Consider the following 23,723-nt stretch of genomic DNA (forward strand, 5'->3'; position numbering starts at 1 on the left):
TAAAAAGCAGAGATATTATTTTGCCAACAAAGGTCCGTCTAGTCAAAGCTATGGTTTTTCCAGTAGTCATGTATGGATGTCAGAGTTGGACTATGAAGAAAGCTGGGCGCGAAAGAATCGATGCTTTTGAACTGAGGTGTTGGAGACTATTGAGAGTTCCTTGGACTGCAAGGAGATCCAATCAGTCAATCCCAAAGGAAGCCATTCCTGAATATTCATTGGAAGGACTAATGCTGAAGCTCCAATATTTTGGCCAGCTGATGGGAAGAACTGACTCATTGGAAAAGATCCTGTTGCTGGGAAAGTTTGAAGGTGGGAGGAGAAGGGAATGACAGAGGATGAGATAGTTGGATGGCATCATTGACTTGATGGACATGAGTTTAAGTAAGCTCTGGGATTTGGTGTAGAACAGCACAGCTGGTGTGCTGTAGTCCATGGGGTTTCAAATAGTTGGACCCGACTGAGTGACTAAACTGAACTGAACTGAAAATCACTGTGGAGAACCAGTTCTTTTTCCTACCTTAGGCTTTTTCTCAGGAGGCTGGGTAGAAAAGATGCTGACTTAATGGAAATTATATATACATATATATATATAAAACTATATATAAACATATATATACATAATTGTATATTAACTACTATATATTATAATATATATAAATTATGTATATAATGCTGAATTCTTATATAACAAAAAAAAGCAAGTGAAACGAATAAGCAAAAAAGCAGAAACTATTAAATATAAACTATCAAATACAACAAGCAAATTCATTGCTTTTTTGTATAATTCTCAAGTCCCATTTAAGAACAGGTTTTTAATATAATGGGCTTCCCTTGTGACTCAGCTGGTAAAGAATCCTCTTGCAATGTGGGATATCTGGGTTTGATTCCTGGGTTGGGAAAATCCCCTGGAGAAGGGAAAGGGTACCCACTCCAGTATCCTGGCCGGGAGAATTACATGGACTGTATAGTCTGTGGGGTCACAAAGAGTCGGAAACAACTGAGCGACTTTCACTTTCACTTTTAATATAATACAGTTAATAAATAAAAAGTTTACACCATTTGATGTATTTTGCTTATGTTTGGTATTTTTACTCAGTTCATTTATTAGTACTACAAGTGGTAAGTAATTAATTTATATTACTAACTTATGAACTTTTACTATATATAATAAGTAGATAACTATTATAAAATTTTTATTTTATTTTTAACACAAATTTGGAAGCAGGCAGATTGCTTTGATACAACTAATTAAACTTTTGACATTTATTAGCCCTTGGTGTCAACAAATTATATAGTCTAGTAAAGAATTACAGTAAAGCTTTTGAAATACTGAGCATGAAGTAGAAATAAAAAATTTGTCTGCTAATAGCATGTACAAATACCACTTACACCATTCTAAACACATGTACTACAAAGATAAATAATGATATTAGAAGTCTTGATAACACATGGAAAGTATCGCCACCATCACCACCACGAGTAACAATTATGATAGGAGTGATAAAAACAACACAATCAAAAGTTATCAAATGGTTGTCCTGAACTTGGAATGGTCCTAAGCACATTACATGTATAATCTTATTTAATACTTGAGAAATTTTTTAACCCATTTAAAAATATTTAAAATACAGAGATAGAAACATATTTAGAAAGTAGAAATTTCACCTTTTATCAGAATAATACAGTGAAAGCTTAAGATTAATTAGACTGGTCAAATCTTTTTTAGTATTTTCTGTCATCATGTCTTTATTTGTTCTTCGTGTGCAAGAACTTGGTTTATAGTGCTTATTACAAAATACATGTTTTTTTGTTTGTTTTTCAAATTTAAATTTTTTCAATAAATATGGGAAAGAGAAGGGGATAAAAGGTATTACAGTAGTGATTTGTGCATATTATTTTTTGTTAAAGCTCAGTGGGTTTTTTTCCCAGTGTTTTTTATTTCATTTTTTAATTTTTGTCTTTTTTTATATTACAATTTTATACTATGACAGTGGTAAGTCTTATCCCTCCTCTTTTTCCTCCTCGTCCTCTTCCTCTTCTGCCTCCTCCTCTCCCCCCTCCTCCTCCCCCTCCTCTCCCTCCTCCTCCTCTTCCTCTTCTCCCCCCTCCTCCTCTTTCTCCTCTTCTCCCTCCTCTTCCTCCTCCTCCTCCTCCTCTTCTTTCTCTTCTTCCTCCTCCACCTGCTTCTCTTTCTTTCCCTTCTCTTTTGCTGGCCCAGTTTCCACAGGGGTAAAAACCATCTCTTCTTCCACTAATATATTTGGAAAATAAGACTGTATTATCAAGACAATTGTGACACTCAGTGAAAAACACATCATTCTTAGAAATAAAATCAATAAGCACAGTGGATTACACACAATTGGCCGGGGTACTTCCCATCTTGGATACCAATATCGGTAATCTGTAAATAAAGAAGTAATTGAAAGCTGGATTTCACATGAAGTAGTTGAATCGTTCAAGAAATAAAGGACAACAATACATACATATGGCTTGGTCACGATCTGCATTGCCTAGAAAGAAAAAGAAAGTTCATAAAGAATTACATAAAATTTCTTATTTTTCTAGAATATAAGATATTTTCCCCAACAATAATAATGTTATTCTTCTAGTTTTCAGGTACCATACCCTCATCTTTGATGTCCCCCCTTCAACCAGTAGCCAATTGTAAGGTACAACATATTTCTTTCAGTAGATTCTCCTGGTCTGCTAGAGAAAGCATGGAAGTATAGGAAGAAGAGGTATGGATTCCAGTACTTATTCTGTTTCTTAATCATCCTGTCAGCTTATATAAAGCACTTCACTTCTTCTTTCCAAAGACTGTTCCAGCTTCAACATTCTAGAATTCCATAACATCCTTTTTAAAAAATGAAGTACAGTTAATTTAATATTCTGTTATCTTATTTTTAATCTTTCTTGTCCCCACACCCCCCAATATCATTCAAAATTAGTCCTCTGAATCTATTCATTTTCCTCATTTAATTCTTATTTTCAGAAGCTTTTGGTTGCTCTTCATCTCACAGATGGCAAGGTTAACTGCAGAGCCTGGTACTCCTTGTTTTTGCTATCTAGCCCAGTGCTATTACAATGTGTTTCAGGAAATAAATTTCCTTTCCTTTGCTCATTTGGGCAGAGAAGTTCAAACAATCACTCCCAGATTCCACTAGGAAGGAGACTGGAAGGACAAATGCAGTTTTACCCATAGATACCTTATGGCAGAAAGTGAAGAGGAACTAAAAAGCCTCTTCATGAAAGTGAAAGTGGAGTGAAAAAGTTGGCTTAAAGCTCAACATTCAGAAAACGAAGATCATGGCATCCGGTCCCATCACTTCATGGGAAATAGATGGGGAAACAGTGGAAACAGTGTCAGACTTTATTTTTGGGGGCTCCAAAATCACTGCAGATGGAGACTGCAGCCATGAAATTAAAAGACGCTTACTCCTTGGAAGGAAAGTTATGACCAACCTAGATAGCATATTCAAAAGCAGAGACATTACTTTGCCAACTAAGGTCTGTCTAGTCAAGGCTATGGTTTTTCCTGTGGTCATGTATGGATGTGAGAGTTGGACTGTGAAGAAGGCTGAGTGCCGAAGAATTGATGCTTTTGAACTGTGGTGTTGGAGAAGACTGTTGAGAGTCCCTTGGACTGCAAGGAGATCCAACCAGTCCATTCTGAAGGAGATCAGCCCTGGGATTTCTTTGGAAGGAATGATGCTAAAGCTGAAACTCCAGTACTTTGGCCACCTCATGCAAGAGTTGACTCATTGGAAAAGACTCTGATGCTGGGAGGGATTGGGGGCAGGAGGAGAAGGGGATGACAGAGGATGAGATGGCTGGATGGCATCACTGACTCGATGGACGTGGGTCTGAGTGAACTCAGGGAGGCCTGGCGTGCTGCGATTCATGGGGTCGCAAAGAGTTGGACATGACTGAGCGACTGAACTGAACTGAACCTTAATGTCAACCAGGGCTTTGTCTTGCAATGATGCAAATCTTAGAGGAAAATTTAGAAATCACTCCTCAGGCACCTTGGAGATGAACTGAAGTTATCTGTTGGATTTCTGAAGCTATGTTAGCCTTCTGTGTTTGGTATTATTTATTACTTCATATTTTATGAACTAATTTCTATTTTAGAAAATCTTTTACTGGGACTTCCCTCGCAGTCCAGTGGTTAAGACTCCGCACTTTACTGAAGGTTCAGTCCCTGGTAGGGCAGCATGTAAGATCTCACATGCTACACAGTGTGGCCAAAATACAAAAAAACCCTTTTTACAGTACAGTCTGTATGTATTTTCTCTACTTCCTTTTGTGTGAAAGTGAAAGTCAAAGCCGCTCAGTCGCGTTCAACTCTTTGTGACCCCATATAGTCCATGGAATTCTCCAGGCCAGAATACTGGAGTGGGTAGCCTTTCCCTTTCCCAGGGGATCTTTCCAACCCAAGGATCGAACCCAGGTCTCCTGCATTGCAGACAGATTCTTTACCAGCTGAGCCACAAAGGATGCCCAATAATACTGGAGTGGGTAGCCTATCCCTTCTTCATGGGATCTTCCCGACCCAGGAATTGAACCGGGTTTCCTGCATTGCAGGCGGATTCTTTACTAACTGAGCTATGAGGGAAGCCCTTTGGTGTATGTGTATTTATTGCTTATTTTGAGCAATGATGCAATTAGTACATTTCTTTGTATCTTTAGTTCTCATCACTAATTTTCATTGATTACATTCTTTACTTTTGTACTTGATTTAAATACATTTAAATTTACTAACATTGCTATTGTTTGATTTATCATCTGTAAATAATACGTTTTGACCCCTGGCTATAAAAGATGATGAAATTAAGCACATTTTTTCTACCTCTCTCTTCTCTTGCCAAGTTTTATGAATTATATTATTTGTATATCACCAGATTTTATTACCCATACAGTTTGTTTTATCATTATAACCTTCAGGTTTGTTTTAATCTTTGTCTATCAATTAAGATTCAGTGCTTGAGGACAGTTCTTTCAGTGCAGTGTTTTGCTTTACCATTTATCTTTTTTGGTGAAAGTCATTCTCTAGTAGTTTATTGAAGTGCTGATGAGGACTATATGCCACAAGTTACTGCATATTCCCACAGTATGTCTATTTGCTTATATATGAAAGTTTGGGCTCTATACAAATTCCTGGTTGACACTTGTACTAAGGACAATGTAGGCATCACTCCACTGACCCTTAGGTTTTACTGTTATTGTAGAAAAATGTGAGGCTGGTCTGGATGTTTCTCCTCTCTGCAGGATTGTCAGTTGCCAGTATGGCATTACTATCACATAAGTATATCAGTCGTGTCTGACTCTTTGCAATCCATGGACTGCAGCCCACCAGGCTTCTCTGTCCATGGCATTTTCCCAGCAGGAATACTGGAGTGGGTTGCCATTTCCTCCTCCAGGGCATCTTCCTGACCGCATCTCCTGCACTGCTGGCAGATTCTTTGCTGCTAAGCCACTGGGAAAGCTCCAAAGCTTTAGGTTTGAGTTTGCCAAAGACAAGACTGCTAGTGAAATTTGGACTATTTGAAAGAGGAGAGACCATTATTCTTCAGAAGTGGCTGCTGGCCAGAGACCTGAATGGATTTGAGATTCAGTTACCTCTTCAGTAGAATGGGAAAGTTTTGCTTTGCTGCTGAACACTGAGACAGTTTGTGGGAACTTTCTCAAAGATTCTTGAGAATTGCAGCAATTTTCTGGTGAGCTTTTGAGAATCACCTATTTTGGTGTCCCAGGCTAAGAGGTCTTCAGAGTCTGCTTCCCTGACATTTTAGCTATTTTCCTCTGCTTTTTCGTGGCACCTTCTCTTATTTTCACTACCTGAGAGTTTACAGCATATTTCTCATTCTGAACACTGTATTTTCAGAATACTTAGAGTGGCTATTTTTTCTCTTTTCTTCAAAAAAGAGTTTGACTGTTAAACTCTTTAATAAATGATTTTACATTTTTGCTTAGATGCTTAAAGGATTCTTTTTTTCTTCTTACTTACTAGGCAATGTCCAGATGGTGACTACCTTCTGTCACTTTTTCTGGCACGTAGTATATACCTTTTTTCTTTACAAGGGTTTTATTTTATTTTATTTAAAATTGAAGTATAAGTGACATAAATCATTTGTTACAACACACAACATAATGATTTGACATTTGTATATTTTGTGACATGATCACCAAAATAAGTCCAGTTTACATTCATTAGTATACATAGTTACACAATTTTTTCCTTAAGAACTTTTAATATATACTTTCTGAACAACTTTCAAATATGTAATACAGTATTATAAACTATAGTCACTATGATGTTCATTATTACATCCTTATGACTTATTTATAAGTGGAGATGGAATTTCGTACTTTTGACCCCCTTCATCCATTTCATTCACTTACCTCTGGCAACCATTAATCTATTCATAGCTGCAAGCTTTTTTTTTGTTTGTTTGTTTTTAATTCCACATACAAGTGAGTTCATATGGTATTTGTCTTTCTTGGACTTAAATCACTTTATGTAATGCTCTCAGAGTCCATTCATATTGTCACAAGTGGCAAGATTTCCTTCTTTTTCATGGATAAATAATACTGCATTGTGCATATATATCACATTTTCTTTATCCATTTATCCACTAATGGACACTAAGGTTGTTTCCATATCTTGACTAGTATAAATAATGCTGCAATAAACATGGCGGTGTATGTATCTTTTCAAATTAGTGTTTTCATTTTCTTTGGATAAATACCTACAAGTGGAATTGCTGGATCATATGAGAGTCCCTTGGACTGCAAGGAGATCCAACCGGTCCATTCTAAAGGAGATCAGTCCTGGATGTTCTTTGGAAGGAATGATGCTAAAGCTGAAACTCCAGTACTTTGGCCACCTCATGCGAAGAGTTGACTCATTGGAAAAGACTCTGATGCTGGGAGGGATTGGGGGTAGGAGGAGAAGGGGACGACAGAGGATGAGATGGCTGGATGGCATCACCGACTCAATAGAGGGAGTTGGTGATGGACAGGGAGGCCTGGTGTGCTGCAGTTCATGGGGTTGCAAAGAGTTGGACACGACTGAGAGACTGAACTGAACTGAACTGATGGTAGTTGTAGGGCTTCCCGGGTGGTGCAGTGGTAAAGAATCTGCCTGCCAATACAGGACATGCATGAGATGCGGGTTCAATCCCTGGGTTGGGAAAAGCCTCTGGAGTAGGAAATGGTAACCTACTCTACTATTCTGGCCTAGAAAATTCCACAGGCAGGGGAGAGTGACAGGCTATAGTCCACGGGGCCACAAAGAGTCAGACATGACTGAGTGTGCATGTGTACACACACACACACACATTAGTTGTATTTTTAATTTTGGAGGAACTTCCATATTATTTTCCATAGTGGCTATCTCAGTTTACATTCTATAGTATGCACATTCAAGAATTTCTATTTCTGAAGTTTTTAGTTATTTCTTTAAATATCTATATATCTATCTATTCTCAGTTTTTAAATAAATCTGGATTTTGATTTATTTAGATATCTATGTATCTATCTATCCCCAGTTTTTAAACAAATCTGGATTTTGATTTATTTGGTGCTTCGTTGTGGCTGGATTAGGTTATGCATCTTTGGTAGGAATACCACACAGGTGATGGATGACATGCTCTCCTCATTGAATTCTCTTAGGTGGTGGAGGGTTTTGTTTTTGATACTTCCTGTTGCTGGTGATATTCACTTTGACCATTGTGTTAGGTTGTGTCTGCCAGGCTCCTCCATTGTGAAGTTAGTCTTTACCCCTAATGAAGTACTTCTATGAGGAGTTACTTCTGAACTATGCAAATGAACTGTTTCTCATACAACTTTTAGTCACTTATTAATTTATATCAGTATGAATTATAGTATCCTGTTTTATCCAGTGAGTTATAATTGACTACTATTATCCTTATTTTGGTGCTCAAATTGTCCCAGTTTGACCAGTAAAAGCCCTTTAAGATGGTTTCTGTGTCCTTTATGTTACATGTCTCCACCATTCTTTGAGCACTTCCTTGCTTTCAGGTAGAAAAAGATGTTTGGGGTTTATTTAATGTTTCTCCTGCCCCAGCCCTGGAATTTGACCTTTCTCCAGAGAGTCCTGGCTCCCTTTAGTGTGGACTGGAATTTAGAAACCAAGGTCTGAGTACTATTGTGCTCATTGCATCACTCAGTCATGTCCGACTCTTTGCAACCCCACAGACTGTAGCCCACCAGGCTCTTCTGTCCATGGAATTCTTCAGGCAAGAATACTGAAGTGGGTTGCCATGCCCTTCTCCAGGGGATCTTCGTCACCCAGGGATCAAACTTGCATCTCTTACATCTCCTGCATTGGCAGGCAAGTTCCTTACCACTAGCGCCACCTTGGAAGCCCCCGTTGCTTTAGGGCTGAGAGGACACTGTTCCAAGGCTGTCTCAGAGCTAGGGAATAAATGTATGTTGATACATACATATATAAATATTTATGTCTATGTTTATTTATATTTATTGAAACTCTTAAGTTCCAGTAACTCTAAATCATCCAAATCATCACCAAAAGATTTGGGCTTGTTTTCCTCCTTTACATATTCATATGCCATCCTCTGACAGTGAGAAATCTGCTCCATTATCCTTAATCTATTTGCTTATTTGATCTATCCTCCAATTGCTTCTGGGCTTCCCTGGTAGCTCAGATGGTAAAGAATCCGATTGCAATGTGGGAGATCTGGGTTTGACTCGGGGTTGGGAAGATCCCCTGGAGAAGGGAAGGGCTAGCCACTCCAGTATTCTGGCCTGGAGAATTCCATGGACAGAGGATTCTGGCAGGCTACAGTCCATATGGGGTCGCAAAGAGTTAGACACTGACTGAGAGACTTTCACTTTCTTTTTTTTTTAACTTTCACTTTCCAAAATGCTTCTAATCTCCCATCACTGCTTCTACTCCCTCTTCTTGCTTGGACTCTGATACTCCACATTGGGGTGGTAGAGTTGCCAGATTCAGCAAATAAAAATATAGGATGCCTAGTTATATTCAAATTTCAGAAAACAACAGACATATTTTAGTATAAGAATAGCCTATGTAATATTTGGGATATATTTATACTAAAAATACTTTTATTTTTCTGAAATTCAAATTTAACTGGATGCTTAGCATTTCAAAATTTTTTAATTGAAGTGCAGTTGATTTTAAATGTTGTGCCAATCTCTGTGGTACAGCAAAGTGTCTCAGTTAAACATATATATAAATTATTTTCCATTATGGCTTATCACAGGATATTCAATACAGTTTCCTGTGCTATACATTGGGACCTTGTTGTTTATCTATTTTAAATGTATAGCTTCCATCTACCAACCTCAAACACTCAGTCCATCTCTCTCCCTCCTCCTCTGGATGCCCAGCATTTAATCTGGCAATGGGCAGGCTGATCCTCTACTTGGATCCTTCTCCCATCCTGCTCAGACTCTGAAAGTTAGCTTTGGGCTTCTCCAACATATGGATTCCTTTCTTACACCACTAGGACTCTGACCCCTCCCATGCCAAGCCACCTCCCCCAACATTAAAAGCTTCCTCACCTAGTTTGGACTCTGATACCTAGTGTGAGGAGATTGCCCTCAAATGCGGAGGCCCCCTTAGCTGCTTCCTTTTTAACACCTCTCTTCAGGTCAGCCCTAGATGTGAATCTTCTCCCCATTCTGCCTGGGCTCCCACACAGGTCCAGCCCAGACCTCCAGGGATGCCTTCTTCACCTGGTCAGACTCTGACACACTGCCAGGCATCTCCCTCCCACCCCGGGTGGATCTGTCCCCACCATGCCTGGACTGTGACACCGCAGAGTGAGCCACTCTGCATGGACATGCCATTACTCTGATGAGGGGCTCCAAGCCTGATCTCCAGCAGGCACACTCACCTCAGCCCTTGAGGGCTCTAGCTCTCCACACATGGCCGTACCCCATGTGTTCTCACCCCACTTAGGCTCTCTCTTCATGCCCACTGTATCATGTATGAATTCCTTGTCTTCTTGCTACCCCATGTGTCCTCACCCCGCTTCGGCTCTCTCCTCATGCTCGCTGCATCATGTATGGATTCCCTGCCTTCTTGCTTAGGTGCTAACATGTCTCCCTCTGTGTGGATGCCTACCCCTTTCTGACCTATGCAACGGTTTTAGGTCTGGATATTCCCAGGAAGAGAAAGAAAAAGGGAAGAGGAAAGGCAAGGTTTTGCATCTTGATTCAGATGAAGCAAGGGAAGAAATGTTACAGTGGGTAACTCCAGCACTAGTTTCTTTAACACAAAAGATAATATGCCCCTGTCTGAATTTACTCCCTACTACATTCCTGTAAGCATCTTGGGTTATATGCTCTTATATTTAGAAAAATGAAAAGAAAAATTTATTAATAAAACATTTTCTAGTTTTATCTTCTGAATATTTTGGGGGAAAAACAAAAGTAAAAGGCTATTATATTAACCATTTGCTATTTTACTTCTTTTCTTTTTTTAATAAATGTTTTAGAATATCCTATTCTTTAGAGCAGTCATTCTCAAACAGGCTGATATTTCAGGAATTAGATGCAAAGCTTGTCTTCAGAGTAAAACTGTTAGTTCTCATTCCTTCTTTCAGATATTCTAGAATGTCCTTAGGGGCAGGAATAAGAGTTAGAGAGGGCAGAAAAGGCTGTGCAGTTTAAAAAAGTCTAAAGATGATACAGTTTGATACCACCTTTGATAATATAACAAAACCTTTCTGATCTAAGGAACAATATTAACATGACAATGAAAGACTAGTGTTCACCACTTCATTTTCTTGTCATTCAATGCATTATGGAATTTTTTCATGTTTCAGTTATTTTCTTTAGCTTACTGCATAGAAAATCTGTGCATCTGTCATAGCCGTCACATTGAGAACACATTAATCCTCGTTGATAAGGCCTTCTTGACAGACCTCTTCTACAAGAAAGCAGAAACATCTTATTAGAAAAAGTCTCAAGTTTCATGTTATCTAAATAATATGGTTACTGGATTTTTAGTTAATTTATAAAGGTGATTTCATTTAAAAAATGGACTCAAGAAAGTACTTAAATTGGATATATAATCTTCCCCCTTTTTCTCCCTAGAAATAGTCTCTTCTGAAACTAATTCCCATGACTCTTAAACAAAGTGTTGTAATTTAAATTTGAGGGAGTTTTAAAGCTTCTTTCATTTTAGTTTGTAGCAAAATTTTCCTTTAAAAAGTGGATGTTATAGAATGCTTCATAACTAATTGCTTTCTGGTTGGCATAAATATACAAAAAGCTATGTATGAATGATATATTAATTTTTTGGAGCATTTGAAAAATCCTGAAATGCCTATTATTCCAAAGATCCAGCTACATGGATTATTTTGAGGTAATCATGAAAAATATATAAGTGTATAAACAAGCAATAAAGGAAAATGGGATTTTAGAAAGTTGGTTTAATCCATTGTACAGAGCACAGGGGAGAAGTTAAAAAATATTACATCAATTGCCCAGAGCTAGGTTAGGAAACTGCTAAGTCGCTTTAGTTGTGTCTGACTCTGCAACCCTATGGACCATAGCCTGCCAGGTTCCTCTGACCATGAGATTCTCCAGGCAAGAATATTGGAGTGGGTTGCCATTTCCTCTTCGAGGGGATCTTCCGGACCCAGGGATTGAACCCAGGTCTTCTGCAATGCAGGCAGATTCTTTGCCATCTGAGCCACCAGGGAAGCCCAAGTTAGGATGGCAGCCTAAAACAGGTATGAATTGGGAAGCATAGTTTAAAATATTTAAAATAAAAAGTAGAAGATAAATGGGGAAAATACGTTTTTGAGTGAGGAGAGGGTCATTATTTGTGGCTATTTAAACAAGGCTATTTACTCATTGTATAGTTGCAAGTCATGAAAACAAACATTAGGCATTTAAGTCCTTGGCCATCTGGGCCATTTAGAAGAAGGACAAACCTTGGAAATAGACATTCAAAAACTATCTGATATCTTTGGATGGCAAACTTTCAAGTCCATCAAGGATATACAGAGATCTGTTGTTATTTGCAGATCATGTAGGGCTCTAGGGCTTCTCTGATAGCTCAAACAGTAAAGAATCTCCCTGCAGTGCAGGAGACCTGGTTTCAATCCCTGGTTCAGGAAGATCCCTTGGAGAACAGCATGGCAACCCACTCCAGTATTTTTGCCTGGAGAATTCAGACAGAGGAGCCTGGCAGGCTCCAGTCCATGCAGTTGCAAAAGACTGTTCTACAATCAAACCATTTCAAGGAGGAAATGGATTTTGTCTGGATCCCAGCCAGAATACTAGCCTTCAAGAAATCCAAGAATTGATCTAATCACCTTTACCTAATATCCTCCACTACTTTTATTGTGTTAATCCTTTTGCACTGAAACAGATGCCTCCAACACAAAAGAGCTTATCCTGTTGTAAAACCAGGGATGGGGGAAGCTTTTTTCCTGTACCAGTGCAGAGCTACTTGCTATAAAGATGGCCTTTAAACACCTGGAGCATAGGCCAATGACCCTGTGACCATAATGTCTGATAACTCTGGCCTGGAATAACTCTGAAAAGGCAAATAAATATGTAAATAAACATATTATTTAATCAAAATAAATAAATTCACACTGTGCTAGAATACAGTGGGCCTTCTTTTTCAAAGATAAGATTATAAAGATATTTATATTAGGTAGTCAGAAATGCCAAGCTTTCATGTTAATCTTCCCCTTGTTCTGAGTTTCTAAAAAGTTTAACCTAAAGCAGTCTGAGTCTGAATCTACAGACTATCCCAATAAACTAGAGAAAAACACAATGCAATAAGTAGCAAAGATTATCTTTTAGAGATTCTATCTGGCACTCCTTCTGTACAAGTCCACAATTGCAATTGGAATTACTAGACTGGATTAGAAGAAAACAACAGATAAGTATAATTAGCAAAGTACATTGAAATTTCATAGGTTTCCTGGCAATGCCTGAAGAAATAGATGATAGTAGAGACTTTAGACACCTGCCTTTGCTGAGAAGCAGCCCAGTGGTTCTCTGAGACAAAGTTATGACTCTGAACACTGACCTCTGGAGCTTTTGTTAGACTCACATCTGGTCATATCTTTAGTTTATTGCTACCGACAGGATATGTGTCCATTCTTGCCTGGAAAATCCCATAGATGAAGGAACCTGGTAGACTACAGTCCATGGGGTTGCAAAGAGTTGGACACGACTGAGTGACTTCACTTTTACCTTCCACCCATGTTGCCTGGGTGGTCCAATGGGTAAACTACTCCCATGCCCAACTTGAAGTCCATTAGAAGACCATTATTCAAATTTTATGAGAGATCTATACTGTTCCAGTGTGATGTAAACTTTCAATGCCTGCCACTTTGCTCATAAAGGAGGGACTCCAGCTCCATGGACTGACAATCAAGCAATTACAGCTTACAGGTAGATTCTTCTCTTCAAAGTTCTCCATATGCAGACTCATATAGTCTGTATATTGTCCATGGAACAATGGCCAGAGTGCATCAAATGGATGTTGATTTTTCTATATTATACAACCAGAATAGCTAGGCTACCTATAATAACTCCTTTCACTTTTACTCCATCCTTATAACATTGAGACTTTATTTTTCTGGGCTCCAAAATCACTACAGATGGTGACTGCAGCCATGAAATTAAAAGACGCTTACTCCTTGGAAGGAAAGTTATGACCAACCTAGATAGCATATTCAAAAGCAGAGACATTACTTTGCCAAAAAAGGTTCGTCTAGTCAATGCTATGGTTTTTCCTGTGGTCATGTATGGATGTGAGTTGGACTGTGAAGAAGGCTGAGCGCTGAAGAATTGATGTTTTTGAACTGTGGTGTTGGAGAAGACTCTTGAGAGTCCCATGGACTGCAAGGGGATCCAACCAGTCCATTCTGAAGGAGATCAGCCCTGGGATTTCTTTGGAAGGACTGATGCTAAAGCTGAAACTCCAGTACTTTGGCCACCTCATGCGAAGAGTTGATTCATTGGAAAAGACCCTGATGCTGGGAGGGATTGGGGGCAGGAGGAGAAGGGGATGACAGAGGATGACATGGCTGGATGGCATCATTGACTCGATGGATGTGAGTCTCAGTGAACTCTGGGAGTTGATGATAGACAGGGAGGCCTGGCGTGCTCCGATGCATGGGGTCGCAAAGAGTCGGACACGACTGAGTGACTGATCTGATCTGATCTGATCTATAACATTGAGAAATGTCATAGTTCTGGCTTCTGATTCATATCCAGACATCTACAGATTTCCAAGTAGACTTAAAGAGCCTATCCCAATAAGCTAGAGAAAACTACAATGCAATAAGCAGCAAAGAAGATTATCTTTTAGAGGTTCTATCTGGCACTCCTTCTGCTTCACCTATTTGTCTTTGCCAAAAACTTCATGACTACTTCTTGGACGTATTCAAGGTCAAGGTCAAGATCAAGGACTCTGTTGTTTCCTGCCTCAGATTATCCCTGTATGTGCAAAGCTATCTCAATTTATATCTCTTCCTGTGAAAATCAGTTGGTCTCTTCCCTTCACTTTCACATCTTGTACTTAAAGGACTAGGAACCACAAACACCATCAACGCTTCTTTGAGGCTGATATTATGTAGCTGTACCAATCCTCTCATCTTCCCCAGGATACCATCTTCCTCTGATCAGGCCTCCTTACTCACATTGGTATCTGACTCACAGTTTGCTTTTCCGTCAAAATTTTGCCATCATCTACAAATTTGGGACCTAGATGATTACAGTATCCAATAACTTGGTCTCTGTGTTACTGGATATCTTTACCATCATAATGTTCCCAAACTGTCACTTTTGTAGCCACATTCTAGATCTTGTAATCTCCTAAAATGTCTCTACTTCTGAACTCACAAAAGTTACATATTCCACTCGTTGACTGCAACATCCTATCCTTCCAGGTTGTTAAGTCATTTACTCCTGTAACATTTGTCCATTAATTTCACTGGTTCCACAAGTCTACTTTCTTTCCTATTTTTCTCCCTATCCATCATGTTATCTCTTCTCGATCCAGTTTAGATTCATCAGTTTGCATACTCTTTAGCTAAAAACCTGAAACTCTCTTGCACTATTTTCCTTTACAGCCACCTGACAAAACCCCAGAGTTGGGGAAAATGAAGGAATCTTACTGTCTGCATGTTCCATACCTGCTTCAGGGCTGCTGGGTGCTGCTGGAGGAAAATCATTAAATTAGGTAGAGAATATTTCTACCATTCTCTATTCAGCTTCCTCTCTCATTATCCATAATAACTATTTCAAACCTTCCCAGTCCTCAAAATTCTCATTTCACTGTCTTCCCCTTTATTCTTAGGACATGATGTATTCTTTTTCACAAAGAGACATAACAGCCCTTAGACTGGAACTTGAGAAGTTTTCTGTCACTAAATTTGAGAAATATACCTTTTCCTTCTTTCTTTCCTTTCTGGTACAACTGAAGAATTGCTCCTCATTCTTTCTAAGGCTAATCTCTTTTAAACTTCTGCTTTCTCAGGGACTTGTATCTTTACATATACACTGCTTTTATTCTTCATAAAGAATTACTTTTATTCTGTATTAGAGCCTTCATGTCAATATTTAAGTATGTTCACATCTTCTGCATTTTAAAAATGAGACAAAATAAAAATAACAAACAGTTCTAAGTTCATTCCATCCAAGTACCAATTTCCTCTGCTCCACAGAAACAGCTTCTCCTATGTTTACCAATGAATTCTTCAGATCTGATATTTTAAAGTCCTGACTTTGCCTGACCTCTTAGAATTTGAAATTATGGATAAATTCATCCCTTTAAAAATATTCTTTCCCCACATCTTAACTGATCCCATACTCTTTGGCCTTTTCTCCTACCTGTCTGGCTACACTTCTTTGGTCACCTCTCCCATTCATGCTTCACTATCCACCCTTAAATGTTGGCATGACATTCCCCAGGGCCTCCTCTCTTCTCAGTCTATGCTTTCTTGCTAAGCAGTCTCATCTATTCCCATGGTTTAAATTACCCTATGTATTCTAGCACTCCAAATATTTGTTCTATGCCATTCCTCACTCATGAGTTTCTGACCTAAATAACCACCTGCTTACTAAACATCACAAGATGAGTATTTCACAGCCAACCCAAAGTCATTATGTATAAAATGGAACTCATCATTTCCTCCCAAAAAGTTCCTTGTTCCTCTTTGGAGTTAATGCCAATACCATTCGTGGCTGAGTCACAAATTTGAGAATATTCCTTGACTATTTCCTCTCTTGGATTATTTAAAGCAATAAATTACAAATCTTATTATTTACACCTTCTAGAAATTTCTTGAAACTTCTCCAATCTCAACCTGGACATCCCTTGTTAAAGTCTTTTTTCCCAGCCCATGATTTCATACCTGCTTTTACAGCAACTCTTTTTTATTTAAAATACAGATATTGGGTGTATTTGGTTAATGTTGTGTATTTTTTAAAAAATTTCTTTCCCAGTGGTCTACAAGTGTTTTCAGGATAGACACAATGTAAATAATATGGAATTCTATTGCTTAGTTATTGTTTAAATACACTTACTACAAATGTATTTAAATAAATAAAAGATCCTGTAGGCAGCTGCAACATGTCTAATAACAACCAATTTTTTTCCCTCCACCCTACATCTTTTCCTAGTGCTGTTAATAAAATTATCACTTAAGTTTAAATTCTAATGCTCATCTTTTACTGTACCCCCTTCAATATCTAAATTCAAGGCTAATCTAATTAATGCTGTTTTATTTTACTTTAGTGTGTTTTGCTTAGAAATGTATAATTTTAAAATTTTATTATTTTTTGATCACACCACAAGGCTTGTGGGATCTCATTTCCCCTAACAGGGACAGAACCTGTGCTCTTAGCAGTGAAAGTGTGGAATCTTAACTGGAGCACCAGGGAATTCCCAGAAATGTATAAGTTTTTACCTTTGAAATTGAAAATAATCACTAGGAAATGACATATGTAAATACTGCTTCAGTTCACTTTTTCTGATGCATTATAAGCTATCTTAAGCTTTATATATTCTCTATATGAGAGTCCCTTGGACTGCAGGGAGATCCAACCAGTCCATTCTGAAGGAGATCAGTCCTGGGTGTTCTTTGGAAGGAATGATGCTAAAGCTGAAACTCCAGTACTTTGGCCACCTCATGTGAAGAGTTGACTCATTGGAAAAGACTCTGATGCTGGGAGCGATTGAGGGCAGGAGGAGAAGGGGACAACAGAGGATGAGATGGCTGGATGGCATCACTGACTCGATGGACGTGAGTCTGAGTGAACTCCGGGAGTTGGTGATGGACAGGGAGGCCTGGCGTGCTGCGATTCATGGGGTCGCAAAGAGTTGGACACGACTGAGCGACTGAACTGACTGACTGACTGACTGATATATTCTCTATAGATTTTACTCTCTATAGATTCTTTTCTTTTGCTTATAATTTTCTTTTCTCTGATTATTATTTCTGTTCCATTTATTTTCTGTTCTTTAGGAGCACTAATTTATAGATTTATTACCCTACATGGTTCCTTTCTTTTTACATATATTTTTACTTCTATTCTCCATCTTTGTGTTATGAAAATTTTCAAGATTGTCATTGACTCATATTTTCCCTATTGCCAAATCTATTTTATTCTTCCATTCTGTACTAGCTTGCTGTTGCTACTTTAACAAATTGCCACAAACTGGGTGGTTTAAAACAATAGAAATTTGTTTTCTCAGTTCTGGAGGTCTGAAGTCCAAAATCAAGGTGCTGTCAGGACTTTGCTCCCTTCAAAGGCTCACAGAGAAAATTCCTTGACTCTCCCAGCTCCCGGTGGCTCCAGGAGTTCCTTGATTTCTGAATGTATCACTTCAACCTCTCCCTCCACAGTACATTGCCTTTTTCTCTTTTGTGTGTCTAGTGCTGAATCCCCTTCTCCCTCTCGCTTATGAGGGTACGAGTAATTGCATTTAGGTCCTACCTGAATAAGACAAGTGCCTCCTCTCAAGATCCTTATCTTAAACATATCATATTTTTTTTATAAGTCACTATTCACTCTTGCCATGTATCAATAAGTTAATATTCACAAGTTCTGTGAATTAGGACCTGGATACATCCTTTAGTGGGGGGGGGGGGGCGGGTCACCATTCAGTCCACTACACATTCTAATTTTCAATTTGGCTTTCTTATTTTCACTCCTACTAAGTATTTTATAAGACTGCGATGAACTGATTTTTCTACCAACTATTGTTAAGAAAGATAGCTATGACTGCCTATTTTGAGTGCATATCAAATAAACCTTGGGGTGAGGTGCCTGATATATGAGCCAACCTAGATCCTTCATAAGTAGATTTTCCAATGTCTGTATCAAAGAAGAAAATAGTTGTAAAAATTTCAAGACAAAGAAGCCTATGGGACAAATGGGTGGAAAGAAGAGTAATCCTAACATCTAGTCTGGAGAAGGAAATGGCAACCCACTCCAGTGTTCTTGCCTGGAGAATCCCAGGAACAGGGGAGCCTGGTGGGCTGCCGTCTATGGGGTGGCACAGATTTGGACACGACTGTAGTGACTTAGGAGCAGCAGCAGCAGCAGCAGCAACATCTAGTAGGTTCATCTTATCACTATAGTCATGGCACTAGCTATCTTTTTTACACATAGTAATATATATCTATGTCAATGCTTCGCTCTCAGTTCATCCCACTATTCTCCTTCTCCTACTGCGTCTATAGGTCACTCCTGTTATTAAGGTTAACAAATACCTTCATCTTATCAAATGGAAATGTCATCTTTCCTTCCTCATCTTTCTTTCTAATTCTTTGAGGAGTATCTCATACAGTTAACCACTTTGGGCATCATGACTCATGTTCTTCACGTGGATTCCAAGTATCCTTATCCTTAGCATTGTTTGGGTTTCCCTCTTTTCTTATTAGCCTCTTTACTTTCCTTTGTCAGCTCTTTTGCCTTAGGTTGAAATACTGTATTACTCTAGATCTTAGTACTTAAATTAACTCACCAAACTTCCTCTTCCATAAGGTGATATCATTCAGGACTGCAATTCATTTCTATGTCAGGGCCTTTATAGCAGCAGTTTACTTCAAACCATTCCCAGATCAAATTGTACATATCTCACATGCCATTGATGATTTTGAACTGTGGTGTTGCATAAGACTCTTGAGAGTCCCTTGGACTGCAAGGAGATCAAACCAGCCAATCCTAAAGGTCATCAGTCCTGAATATTGATTGGAAGGACTGATGCTGAAGCTGAAGCTCCAATACTATGGCCACCTGATGTGAAGAACTGACTCATTGGATGCTGGGAAAGATTGAAGGCAGGAGGAGAAGGGGATGACAGAGGATGAGATGGTTGCATGGCATCATTGACTCAATGGATATGAGTTTGAGCAAACTTCAGGAGTTGGTGAAGGACAGGGAAGTCTGGCATGCAGCAGCAGTCCATGAGCTTGCAGAGTCAGACATGACTGAGCAGCTGAACTGAACTGAACTGAATAAAAACCAATCCATATACTGAAAGTCTAACCCAAGATACAAGTCTATAGCCTGTACTATAGAAACAGTCTCCAATTGTGCTTGTTTCTCTTTGTACCCTTGTTTTCCTATACTGCATTTTCACCACAATAGCAAGAGCAATCTTTCATTGTTAAGTTTTCTTTTCAAAGGACTTCTCTTGTGGCTTAGCTGGTAAAGAATCTGCCTGAAATGTGGGAAACCTGCGTTGGATCTCTGGGTTGGGAAGACCCTCTGGAGAAGGGAAAGGCTACCCACTCCAGTATTCTCACCTGGAGAATTCGATGGACTGCATAGTCCATGAGGTCACAAAGAGTTGGACATGACTGAGCAATTTTCACTTTTACTTTTCTTTTCAAATCATAGTTTGAGATCATGCCACTTACTTGTTTAAAACTTTCCCATGGTTTTGCCATTGTGTAGAATAAACCCCCAAATCCTAACCTGGCCAGTGATATTCTATTTGGTTTTGTTGTCACCTAACTTTCTACCTCTAACCACAATTATTCATTTTTGAAACATGCTAAACTCATTTCAAGCTCAGAGATTTTATAATACGTGCTCTCACTTCTACCTGAAATATTTTTTAGCCATCTGTTCATCTTTTGGCTTTCAGCTCAAATGCCACCTCTTTTCACAGATATCCTATCTATATTCTGGAGAAGGAAATGGCAACCCACTTCAGTATTCTTGTCTGGAGAATTCCATGGACAGAGGAGCCTGGTGGGCTGCAGTCTGAAGGGTTGTGAAGAATCAGACATGACTGAGCAACTAACAACACTATTTATATTCTATAGTAGTTATTCCCCATTTGCTTATTGTGCTGTTTCTACGGCATATTTCACTATTAGTTAAATATCACTTGTTTAATATGTTCACTTGTAAGTCTCTTCCAAGACTACAAACTAAGCATGGTCGGTCTTTATTGTTCTTGTTAGTGGATACATCAACTTTTAAAAGCTATTCCATGTAGTTGATAACATCCCAATGCTTCCACTTTGTAGGACTGAAAGAAGCCTAAAAACTTTTGCCATTACTGTACATTCAAAATTTGCTTTTCATGCCTATGTTCAAAGTCAGCAAAGCTTCCATTTAGGAAGTGGCTTTCTGAATTTAATTCGACCTGCTTTCACAGTTCTGTTGTTTTTCCTTTCTAGGGGAATACAATCATCAATTAGCAATCATTGTTCTGTTTTCCTTTCTTTTTTTGGCTTAGTCTCAGAAGCATTTTATTTATGTATTAAGAAGCTCCTTCTCAATCCTAGCATGTAGTTAATTTTTCTTGGCATGTTGATTAGGATATTTTTTCACTTCAATTCTTCATTTTAACAACATTATTTATAGGATCCTATTGACCTGTAGGAAAACTTGAGGCTTTCCAATAAAGTTCTCCAGAAATAGAGGCTATTTTGGAAGGTAGTTATTTCCCATCATTGGAAAGTTTTTGGGTATAGGTACATAATTACATGGTAAGTGTTAAGAGTTCAAGTTTCATATGGATAGCTTGACTAGAAGACTTCTGAAGTACTTTTCCACCTTTGAGTTATGATTCCTTATATTTATGCGACTAGCACCAATTAATAATGCAACCTCTGGAGGATAGTCAATTAAAAGAGTCCTTCATGTTATAAAACTTAGGTGCTCCTGATGTCATTTTTACAACATACATTTCAACATATCTTATTTTCTTTTTATAAAAATATGGAAACAAACAATTTTAGAAAATAATTTAAATCTTAATTAGCCTAGGTACTATGAAATAATACCAAGCTTAAAACTCCCTTTGGAAGTAATATTTGGCTATCTACAGGTAAAATTAGTATGTCTAAATTATGACTCATTTTATTATAGAATTAAAAATATTTCAATAAAAACTCTTTAATTGCTATCTTATAATTAATCCTTTTATAGTTCACAAAGACATTTAGAAGAATATGTTGAAAGCTCAGTCATATGGTGTAACCAAACTTCTAGGGAGGCTGGAATCCTTTAAAAATCCCCAATTTATTTTAGTACTCTTTAAAAAATGTAAAGAAACTTACCCTGGTGCATAGTTGCATATGAAAAGTGCTGCATGTTTAATACGTCCAATTCTTGAACATGGAGTAACAGCACAACCAACTTTGTAAGACCTGTCCCAAACAAGCTAAAATAAAATTTTCAAAGAAAACATAAAATTTAATTCTAAACATTTACTCTGCCATAGTATAATCAATAGTATATTCAATACACATAGAACTTTAACCAATCCAATTCAAGAATGAACTATTCTTCATTTGGCTGCAGGCAGAAAATTATCATGAATTTAGTTAAGCATTTACAAAACTGTAATTAGAGAAACATTTCAATAGGTTCTACCAATACTGTACTCTTAGGATAAAAAGTCTGAGAAAAACTGATCCAGAATAAGGAAGGAAGAATCAATTTTCAACATTTTGTTAAATCTGAGAGTTCCAGGTTATTGGCAGAGAGGAAGAGGGAAATGAGAAGAGAAAAAGCCTTGGAAGAATGGAAGCCATGAATAGAAAGAAAAAGAGGGGACAGTAAGATTATAGAAGGGAAGGAAAAGAAATACAAGAGTAGAAAGTAATTGAATGTTGCAGAATTTTTTTTTCTTTTATTGAGGAAATTCTATTATAAAGTAAAATAAAGTCTGGGCTTTTCATTAAAAAAAAATGAGTAAAAGAGCTGGTTCCTATAAAATAATTTCTTGCAAGACAGGTCTTGGAGCGAAAATAGGAAAACAATTAAAGATATTCTAGAAAATAATTCCTGAGTGTATTTAATTGTCCCGATACTCTTAAGTGAAGAAAGAAAAAAGTTGTTTTGTTAACCTCTGTGGGACAGGAAGAAACCATTTGTTTTCCTTTTCTCTATAACTCTTAGCGATTTAAAAAATGTGTGACTCCAAAAGAAATAGACCAATGCATTAAAAGAATAGAGAATAGAATGTCTGCAGCAGTTGAAGTTAAGTCAAATCCAGGAGATGAAAGTGTCTAGGAAACTAGATTTAAGGAGGAAAAAATACAGAGGAGTAGGTCAGGGAGGAGACTTGGTTAGTTTGCTCAAAGTACTGAAGTCATATAAAGGAGTTTAGCTTTGACATGAGTAAGATAATAGAGAGTCTCTCATTTTCTAGAAGAAAGAACTGATCAAAAAATTTTTGAAACATGATTCATTTGATGGAACAGAAAGACACTAGTTCAACATGAAAAAATTCCAAAATTTTAAGTTCTACATCAGAATCGACTCATTGAAAAATAATCATCTTTTAAATGAGCTTGGAAGTTAATTCAATAGTTTATTGAGAGGAGAAGCCAAGATGGTGGAGGAGTAGGACGGGGAGAACACTTTCTCCCCCACAAATTCATCAAAAGAGCATTTAAACGTCAAGTAAATTCCACAAAACAACTTCTGAATGCCGGCAGAGGACATCAGGCACCCAGAAAAGCAACCCAACTCTAAGAAAGGAGGTAGGAAAAAATATAAAAGACAAAAAAAAGGGACAAAAGAGGGAGGGACAGAGTTCTGTCCCGGGAAGGGAGTCTTAAAAAGAGAGAAGTTTCCAAACACCAGGAAACCTTCTCACTGCCCAATCTGTGCTGAGCTTTGGAAGCACAGAGGGCAACATAACAGGGAGAAAAAATAAATAAACAATTAAAACTCGCAGATTGCGAGCCCTACGGTAACTCCCCCAGCGGAGAAGCAGCGCAGATGCCTGCACACGCCATTAGCAAGCGGGGGCTGGGCAGGGAGGCGCTGCGTGGGCTGCATCGCTGAGAGTAAGAATCTGGCATGAATACCCTGAGCGCTATCTGAGGGAAATAATTTGGGCTAGCAAACCAGACTGTGGGATATCTACCACGCGAAAAGCCAGCCCCAACCTAAGACACTGCTAGGCCGTCGCATGGAACAAAAGACTGAACAGAGATAGCTGGCTGCAGACCTTCCCCCTCCGGTGACAGGCAGCCAGAGCCGGAAGGGGGCAATCACAGCCCCAGAGAGACATTATCTATAAAACTGTAAGCAGGCTTCTTTGCTAACTAAAACTTCTTGGGGGTCTGGACGGTCAACATCTGCCTGAGAAGGTGCGCCGGTTTTACACCCAGATAACCGAGTGGCGGGGAGGCGATAAGTCGCAGCATTGGCACTCACCAAACACCTCATCACCTGAGCTGCTCGGACCT

At 38.4% G+C, this 23,723-nt stretch overlaps 1 protein-coding gene across 1 annotated transcript in view; it reads right to left on the reverse strand.

The window, feature by feature from the left end:
* Positions 1–2,003: 2,003 nt before the first annotated feature.
* The window catches only part of GLIPR1L2 (GLI pathogenesis-related 1 like 2), a 46,333-nt gene continuing 24,613 nt past the window's right edge, over positions 2,004–23,723 (reverse strand). The window contains exons 3-7 of the mRNA XM_010828894.1: positions 21,579–21,682; positions 10,860–10,945; positions 2,487–2,513; positions 2,229–2,404; positions 2,004–2,177 (exon numbers count right to left, since the gene is read on the reverse strand). Of these exons, the coding sequence (XP_010827196.1) occupies positions 2,004–2,177; positions 2,229–2,404; positions 2,487–2,513; positions 10,860–10,945; positions 21,579–21,682 (567 nt within the window). The remainder of the gene's footprint in view (positions 2,178–2,228; positions 2,405–2,486; positions 2,514–10,859; positions 10,946–21,578; positions 21,683–23,723) is intronic.

Source organism: Bison bison, unplaced genomic scaffold, assembly GCF_000754665.1.
Source record: "Bison bison bison isolate TAMUID 2011002044 unplaced genomic scaffold, Bison_UMD1.0 scf7180017864497, whole genome shotgun sequence".
Classification (NCBI taxonomy): Eukaryota; Metazoa; Chordata; class Mammalia; order Artiodactyla; family Bovidae; genus Bison; species Bison bison.